The following is a 9,216-nucleotide window of genomic DNA, read 5'->3' as shown; positions in this document are numbered from 1 at the left end:
ACAGTCACCCGGAGGAAACCCACGCAGACACAGGGAGAACACACCACACTCCTCACAGACAGTCACCCGGAGGAAACCCACGTAGACACAGGGAGAACACACCACACTCCTCACAGACAGTCACCCGGAAGAAACCCACACAGACACAGGGAGAACACACCACACTCCTCACAGACAGTCACCCGGAGGAAACCCACGCAGATACAGAGAGAACACACCACACTCCTCACACACAGTCACTCATTGAGAGCTTTAAAAACTCCAGCAGCACTGCTGTGTCTGAAGCACAACACACACTAACACACCACCACCACATCAGTGTCACTGCAGCGCTGAGAATGATCCACCACCATATCACACCTGCTCTGTGGGGGTCCTGAGCGCTGAAGAACAGGTGGAAAGTATGCAGAGCAACAGGTGGACTACAGTCTGTTATTGTAGAACTACATAATACCTGTGTGATCAGTGAAGCTGGTAAAATGGACAGTGAGTGTAGATTATTAGATAATGCAGTCTTTATAAGCTACAAATTAAAATTAAAATCAACCGAGACCTGTGCACATTAAAACTAATCCAGTTTATTATGATGCAGTTTCTGAAACAAGGAATGAATCAGTAATTAGACTTCAACAGATCACAAATCTGTTTAACTGTCCATTAGCACACACCACCACTCCAGATCTCACAATCAGGAGAGGTGCACCTCTATTACTAAAGTACAGTCTGCCCCCTGCTGGAGAACTCTATATCACACTACATTTTCCTTCCAAGAGTGTGAAGGTGAACACTCCCAACTTTTATCACGTTTTTTTTAATGTTATAACAGCTGTTATACCGACCTGAATATAGCAGAGTTTCTGTTTTAAACCTGGTCTAAATATGGCTATCCCCCTGTGGGTGACCCGCTCTGTAGAGTGTAAACTTTTATGTAGGTTGCACTTTATAAAATATAAATAAATAATATTAGCTACTTTCTGTTGATGAAAAAGACAGACTGCTCCTTTAAGTTACAGGTTAATAACTCAAGCTTTAAATCAATGATGTTATAATAGAAAATATTATAATTAAAAAATAATAAGAAGAAGAAAAGGCCTTGTGTAATCACGATATTTTTTGCCGAAGATTGTCTGCAAACTCCTTCCTTTCAAATCAGCTTTGCCACTTACATCACTTACCAAACAATAAGATGCACAAAGGACACATTTATAGGCACCAGTTAGAAATATCCATGTTCCCAATAGTTCCCAGTCCCATGGTGTATAACACTATATGGCCAAATGTTTTTAAACAGTGAATTCGGGGGCTTTAATGTGCACTCATTAAGCACCCAGACAACTGAGAACTGGCTGTTTGTAAGAAAGGAATGATATTAATCTCTGGAGCAGCTGCACATGTGACTAAGGTCAGCACCATGCCCTGGGTCAAGATGGACTTGATGGAGATAAACTGCTACGGCAGGGAGACGGAGCTCCGTACTGTACCTCTGGAATGATTTGGAGTGGTGCTTTTGATCCAGAGCCAATCATCAAATATCAGCACCTGTCCTCGTGCTGTTGTGGTGGCCATCACATTCTCACCACAATGTTCCATCATCCTGTGCACAGCCTTTCCACAAAAGAATAAGTTGGTGCTGCAGCAAAGACACACACACACTCCTGAATAACGCCCCTCATTTCAGAAGAAGCACTGGAAAAGTAGGTGTCTACGAACACTTGGCCACACAATATCATACAATGTCAAGTAATGTAAATAAAATAGCAGCAGTGTGGTAGCAGCAGTGGTCCCAGCTGCCTTTTAAAACTAAAGACAAAGGGCTTGAGATGTGTTCAATAAAACACCACAGCAGCATAAACCTCCCAGTCTCGGTTGGTTAATAAAAATAGCGCCCCATCACACACACACCCTCCCTGTGTAAGAGACCTACAATAAATAAAGTAAAATATCCAGAGAGGTTTTCAGTAGGTGGCTTCATCCATGTTGTCATCGCTGTCTCCTCCAAAGTCTTCTCCGTTGTCAAAATAAGACATGATGTAGTCCGTCTCCTAAAAACACAACAGACAAGTTTGGAAAAGATGCTTAAAACCACTTTCATGTGGGATAGAATTTGACAGGAACAGTTATCTTTTTTCTTAGTTTTAATCTGCTGATAGAGGAGTCCTGGTGCATGCATATTCACACTGCGCGAAGTGAAAAAACCTAAGCAGAATCAGAGCTCTCTGTGTGCTCTGTGTCTCCTGTTCCTGTAGAAATGATTCCCAAGTCTTTCTGTGCTGTTAGAGGCACTGTGTTTGCATCTGAGTTAGTTTGGAGAGGTCAGAGTTGACCCCTACCTGCATCTGTGCAGCAGATACTCCGGGACATTGGCGGCTCTGTTCACACATGTGCTGACTCAGACTTAATAAAGCCTGAATAAAGTCTGTGTAAAGTGTTCACACACACAACAACTGTGACACATTACACTTTTAACAGAGAACAGCAGGAACACAGCCAACAGTTGGACCACTGTGGAAAAGGCTACCATCTGGGCCACCAGAGGGAGACAGAGTTGCTCCTCAGTACATAAGAGCTCTCAGGTTCACCTGGGTTATCCTCTGCTTTAGACAAGCTCTCCCGCAGTCCAGAGCTCAGTCTGGGTCGTCTCTCGTCTATTGTAGATGCAGTAGCAAGTGTTTGGACTCAGTCAGCATCATATACCTACGTACCCCCTCTTAGGTTCATATCGTCACTGTCCAATCAAAACATGTATCTCCAATATAGCAGCTTTAAAAGTGAAGGAAATGAAACTTCCCCACAGAGTGAAGCACAGATGTCATGTTGATGTAGTAAACAAAACATCGGACAGCGACGATATAGTTGTCACCGAGGGCCCATGACTACACACTCTAGTGGCCAAGCCGTGCCAGTGCCCCAGCCTCACTGTTCCTGTAGCCTCTGCCGTGGCCCGAGTGGCCCTCGTTACTCTCCTGTTTACAGCGTGATGTCTCGCAGACGTAATGACCACGGTCAAACAAAGCGGGACGTTCCTAGAGGTTTATTTTGATGGGGTCAGAATTGGTCATTTCTAACATCACAGCACGTGATCAGACCTTGTTCAGAAAGTGTCCTCAAACTCACCTCCTCAAACTCTTCTTCATCATATTCCTCGCCTTCCTCAGACTGTACTTCTTCCTCTCCTGCTTTCTTCTTCTTCTTCTCCTCATCCTCCTCCTCCTCAGAATGGTGCTCCTCCTCTCTCTTTTCCAGAGTCTGGTGAAATGAGATATGGTCAGTTAGCTCTCGCCCCTCGCTGCCGTTGTATTCTCAGCTGAACCTATGTGTGCTTTTAGGTCCTTTACACCTTTATTTTCTACACAAAACATGGGGATTTCTTTTTTAATTCATCCGAGAACTTACATTTACGTTTCGGCATAGCTGCTCGAGATGAGGGTGGGTACATGAGCTTTGCCTGACGTAAACAAGGACTACTGACGTGCAGACTGACCAATTAAATATTTACAGAGAAGGTTATCGACCAATAACGGTAGCGCTACAGTCAGACCGTCCAATCAGAAGATTTTAGGCTACTCCACCACGCCCCCTTCTCACTCAAGCGAACCAATCGGAGTAGGGGAGGGCGGGACTAGAACAGTGTAAGTCATAAGAAAAAGGTTTCGCAACTAAAATAGTGCACTGTTTTTCAGATAATAAAACTATACATTTCTGAGAGAAGTAGCTCATTAGAAGAGACGTCTATAACTCTTTTAATAAAGAGATGTGATGTTTCACCTCTAGTTTTTGGATGAGTTCCTCTTTATGCGCCGTGGGTTTTATTTTCGGCTTCACCAGCGGCCTGGCCTCTGTGGACACATTCATAAACACAGGGTTATGATGAGTTACTGTCCCAGAAGTGTGTAACACAATCAAAGTGTTCATAGGGCTTTAATCAGGGCTCCAGGCTAACGATGTCCCGTCGTCCCCGGGGATGAAAGGAAAGCCCTTCTGCGATGCTCTTGTGACGACAGTGCGGCGGTAAAACCTGGTGTCTGTGAAATACATTATTGTGGTTGGCTGATCTCTATCTCATTCAGTGCATTACTTGCATAATGCTGCACCCTCTTTGATTCCCATGGCAACGGTAAGTATAGAAACTGCACCATGCGCCTGATAATACAAGGTTCGTTATTATTTTGAGGATGTAAAGTTACTGTGGACCATGCAACAACATCTCATTCCGCCCGTGTATCTACATTGCGTTTAACAGTACACTGTAAAACATTGCTGTAAATTTACAGCAAGTCTGCTACAGTATTTTACTGTAATACTCAATTACAGTAATATGCTGTAAATTTGAAATACAGTAGTGTTCCTGTAAAAATACAGTAAATGCCTGGGAACTCTGCTGCCAGTATTTTACTGTAACATTTACAGTGTAGAGTGTGTGTGTGTGAGGTGGAGGAGAACGTCTGTCTAAGAGGCTCTAGACCTGTATCAAATCTCCAGAGGAACTGGATTCAGAACTGAACTCAATATTGAGTGAGGGTTAATCACAAAATCAAACACGACCGGTTGAAAGAAAGTGTTATAAACGTTATGAAGCACAGAAAAGCCTATGATAGAGAGGGAAATCTTGTAAGAAATCTTGTATTGTGTAAACAAGGGGCTCTAAAATGCTCCCGTAGTTTAAGACGATGCTGCACTCCTTTGGAAGTTTGTTCTGGAGTTGGCAGAACGTTTGGACTCCGACAGACAGCTCTGTGCAGTTCTAACAGAGAGAGTCTGGAGCCCTGCTTTAATGACAGTTATCCACTCACTGCCTTTTCGTGACTTCTGCATGTTGATGCGCAGCTCTTTGGGCAGTCGACTCCAGTCTGAAATCAACACACACACACAACGTAAAACACACATATTAAAGCAGTGTCCCAATCTAACAATCAGCCTCTGTCCACAGTGACGTCCTACTGAGTCTCGGTGACTGACCTGGGCTCCACTCGATGCTGTTGTTCTTCGGTTCTCCGCTGTGGTATTTATCAGAGTAACGGTCCACATCTGTCACAAACACAGACACTGTGACTTTAACGGAGCATGTTTTCCCCAAACAGAAGCAGCCTGTGTTCATTCAAACACTTCCCCTTCTCTGTGTAAGGTGCACCTCTGATGAGATCTGAGAGTCAGACTGCGGTGTGGTCCCAGACTGAACTACTGTGTGTTCTAAAAGGCTCTAAATGACATCTGTAGTAAAATAAAACCATTTAATCATTTAATAAATACTACATACATTCAATGTAATTAATAGTTTGTAATAGTGTGATCTTCAGCGCACTGAAACCTGACGTGAGGCTAGTTTAACTGTGTTTCTCAAACGGCGGCTAGCTTTACCACAGTGAGGGCAGCTCACACCGGAACACGGACAGAGGCGGTGGAAAGAAGCTGGCCTCTGGGGACCTGATTACAGACACAGTAAGCGTTCTGGTATATGAACTTCTATCCACCGCTTCTCTCCATCTTTGACATCTGTGTCTTGCTTTGCTAAGGCTTTTGGTGCAATCACAACAAGTCGACGCCCACAGTGCCCCTTGTGGCCGAGGCGTTTCAGTGCAGTGAATTGTGTTCTTAATGCTGTCGTGACATGAGTTTTTGTTTGCTTTGTAAATGTCGTTGTGATGTAGAATACACTTAAATTATATACATGGTTTTCTAATGGTTATTAATTATGTCTTAATATGTTATTAGTAATTAATAATCAGTTATTACACAGAGATTGATGGTGACCTTTAGTCCATCTACAGTTAAAACTCAGATCTCGCCAGATACTGACGGGTTTGTCTCCTCCACCAGTCAGCATTAACCCCGTCAGCTCCAGCACATATTAACAAATGAGTTTAACCCTTTAATGAATTAGCCGTAATGTGGTGAACCTTAACCTTAATGACTAAACTCTCACCCTCAGGTCTGAGCTTATTCTTCCTGATATTTTCAGTTCGTTCTGACTCAGTTTTAGACAAAAAGGAGGTCACTGTCGCACTTACCATCTCTCTGTGTTACATTTTTATTAATGACTTTTAAAGTGTTTACAGCCTTATTAATAACCATGTAATAAACAGGCTTTTAAACCGTCTATGAACTATTATAAGTTTAGACTTATTTTAAAGGGGTACCCAGTTTTCTAATGCTGTGACTCTGGACTCGGGTGTGGGGCTCACAGTGGCACTTATTGTCCACAAAGGCAACCTTTAGAGTACCATGCTTTTGAGGACATTTCTTCCACTGTGTTCCACATTCCTCCACATTTAAATGCAAACGCACAGTCATCCAGTCAATGACCAGAGACGAGCTGAGTCTCTGTGCGCATAACGACTCCACAGAGACCACTCAGGACTCGAGCGATAAGATCTGACCCGGGATAAAGGGCTCTGTCTGCATGAACGTTATCACCTCTCCACAGTAACCCACACTTTTCCACTGTAACCCCGGCCTCTCGGCTGTAACCCTCGGCGCTGCTCACCTCTCTTTGCCCTGGCGGGGTGGATGTGGAAGGGCAGACTCTTACTGGACGCTCTGAGCTCCTGTTTGAGCGCCAGCATGTACTCGACCTCCTCCCCGGAGTGAAGAGGAACCGGCCTGAACTGCATCGGCTACAATCACAACATGGAAACAGACGGTTAGACATTTAACACTAACACCATCACCTCAGCTGCATCACACAGCGTAACAGTCACAGTTCATTCACCACAGGACATACATCCCTCTGCTCTGGGGTTTAACTCCCACTGATCACTGCACAGCAGCGACTCACACACACAGACTGCACCCAGACCTCTGTTCAGTGTTAGTGTTACTACACCATATTGTTGTATATGCTTTTTATAATATCTCATTCTATGGAGAAATATGGGAAAATACGGATATAAAAACACTACGTTTTTCCTGATTAAAGTATTAAAGAGACCAGTGGCCCCTAAGCTTGGCTGTAGTTGGACTGAACCACGTACGGGGTACAGAGGGGACGGGGCGTGGGCGCTGCTGGGTAAAGCGTCTCCTCGTCCAAAACCCAGAGAATCGACGTTAAAGGTAAACAGACTTCTTCCCCGGCCTCGTCCTGCCATGACTCCTACAGAAAAACACAGGCATCGTCACATTACAGTGAACAGAACACGGGGATTTTACACAGCTTTAGCTTTTCCACACGACTTACACGTTACTTTAATTAATATATAAGTAATTATCATCTTAAGTCATCAGAAATGTCATTCCAGCTGCACATAGTGTTATTACAGCTCTATAACGAGCTCATCCATTATTTACCAGAATAAAAGCATGTATTAACATTCTACAGTTACAAACAACTGCTATGTTATTAAACCTTTATATCAAACCCATTCAGTAGTTACCAAAATAAGAGCACACCAGTTACATGCTTTACACAGTGACACACAATATTTATAAGTTATAACACCTTTATAACAAGCAAATTATACACCAAAATAAACCATGCCCATTATTTTATAGTTACAAACAATGTTTATAAAAGTTACTACAAGGTTATAACAAGTCCGAGTATGAGTTACCAAAATAAAAGCACGCAGGTTACATTTTTCATACAGTTTTTAACAATGTTTTAAATGTAATTACAACTTTATATCAAGCCCATGGATTGGCCACCAAAATCTCAAATCTCCTTATAAAATAGAGAAGTTTATGTTTGAATGTGTGTAAAATACTACTGCAGATGTCTTTACCTGTGATTTTGTTGTTTTTCTCAGATGTTTCTACGACGCTCTGTGGTTTTTCCCCTTTGTCTTCAGCCCAGACCCGGAGCTGTGATCTGGACTCACCTTTAAACTCTTACAGAAATAAACTCAGTTATCAATTAAAGCTGTTAAAACTCCAAGCTGAACCCAACCACGTGGGTCTCTGTTTACTGTGCACGTGTGCCACCGCGTACCGCGCCGATGTGCGTCCCCCTTCAAATCCTGCACCCCTAGGACCCCTCTGTGGGAGCTGTGCGTTTGCCTGTTGGAAATGCGATATATGTACTGTAGTGAATGTCGCTACCAGATTTTGGATTGCGCATGCGCAGACCTTGACGCATGTAGTTTATAGCTGTTTTCTAGAGCAGAGGGGAGCTTAATGTTGGAGTGTGAGTAACTACAAAGACACAAACACGAGTTAGTCTTTCCTCGCTGTCCTTTGCAGTTTAACAACCGCCGCAGGGGAAAAATGTGTTTATTTACAGCTGAAGTTATCCGTCTTATATATGATGAGGTATTCTTCTGTTTAAACAAAACATGACGAATAAAGACGTGGGACACACGCGCCGTTCCTCCAAACAGGAGTGTGTCTGTTTACAATTATCTTCGAAGAAGAAATCAATAAAAAATTAGCTATCAGCAAAGGGTGATCAAGAATGATGTTTTGCGCATGCGCAGACCTAATCAGGTAAGGTCACCTGTGGGTGACCCTACAACGTTTGTGTTCCTGGGTCGCCGTGGGCGAAGAGGACACGATATAAAGGACCAGGGCCTCATTTATAAAACACAGCGTGGATTCTGGAGTGAAAAAGTGTGCGTGCGTGCAAAAAAAGTCAAATCAATACGGAGCCCCCGAAAAGACGTGGGATTTTTTAAGCATTAAAAAAAGTTGGTGTTTTAACCCTCTTTCCATTAATTACCTCGGGATCGCGAGATAATTTATTTGAGGGAAAGAAAACTTGAGCAAAACAGGGGAAACCTAAGTGCATTACCCGATTCGCCCTGTAGATGGCACTAATACTCCATTCAGGCAGCATTCCACTGTTTATTTGGAAGTGTATCCGTGCTTCCAACTTTCCTAATGGAAAAAGACTGCTTTATAGCACTTTATTTTGAAGACAATGTCTCTACTACACACCTTGTGTTTGCTGAACCACGAGTTCCAGAAGCTGGGATGAAGTGAACGATTCTTCCTGCAACAACATATTACAGGCATCTAGGGTCCATAGTGGGCCCAACACTCTTACATGCATCCACCCACACAGCCATGGAGTTGTCCGATAGCCATTGTCCAGAAAGCTGTACCCTAAAACATGTCCAACGACGTTCACGTACAGAGGAGTGTGACGAACTGGAACTGTTCGGAAACTGGCGCGAATGGGTTTTGTGACCCTCCCCAGTAAACAAGGAACGTCCCTGGACGTTCAAAATAGGTCTAAAAGTAGTCTGTCCGTCAAGGACATATTTTAAACGTCAATGGACGTCCAAA

The 9,216-nt window shown here is 43.4% G+C and overlaps 1 protein-coding gene across 1 annotated transcript; it reads right to left on the bottom strand.

Annotated features, from left to right (window-relative positions):
- Nucleotides 1–591: 591 nt before the first annotated feature.
- polr3gla (RNA polymerase III subunit GL a) lies at nt 592–8,120 on the bottom strand. Its single transcript, XM_066675150.1, has 8 exons — nt 7,716–8,120; nt 6,969–7,087; nt 6,482–6,611; nt 4,957–5,025; nt 4,791–4,847; nt 3,766–3,836; nt 3,115–3,246; nt 592–2,042 (listed from the first exon to the last, which is right to left on the bottom strand). The coding sequence occupies exons 2-8, from the start codon at nt 7,080–7,082 to the stop codon at nt 1,956–1,958; spliced, it is 660 nt and encodes a 219-aa protein (XP_066531247.1). The 5' UTR covers nt 7,083–7,087; nt 7,716–8,120; the 3' UTR covers nt 592–1,955.
- Between the last annotated feature and the right edge of the window lie 1,096 nt (nt 8,121–9,216).

Source organism: Hoplias malabaricus, chromosome 6 (genome assembly GCF_029633855.1).
Source record: "Hoplias malabaricus isolate fHopMal1 chromosome 6, fHopMal1.hap1, whole genome shotgun sequence".
Classification (NCBI taxonomy): Eukaryota; Metazoa; Chordata; class Actinopteri; order Characiformes; family Erythrinidae; genus Hoplias; species Hoplias malabaricus.
This window is presented reverse-complemented; position numbering and strand designations above follow the sequence as displayed.

What these genes read in the sequence shown, in the direction of transcription:
- polr3gla (XM_066675150.1), bottom strand. Translation starts at nt 7,082, where the DNA reads ATGGCAGGACGAGGCCGGGGAAGAAGTCTGTTTACCTTTAACGTCGAT. An exon ending in GCAGAAGTCACGAAAAGGCA is followed by an intron (nt 3,837 to 4,790) that starts GTGAGTGGATAA and finishes ATGTGTCCACAG; the next exon opens with AGGCCAGGCCGCTGGTGAAG. An exon ending in AACTCATCCAAAAACTAGAG is followed by an intron (nt 3,247 to 3,765) that starts GTGAAACATCAC and finishes TCATTTCACCAG; the next exon opens with ACTCTGGAAAAGAGAGAGGA.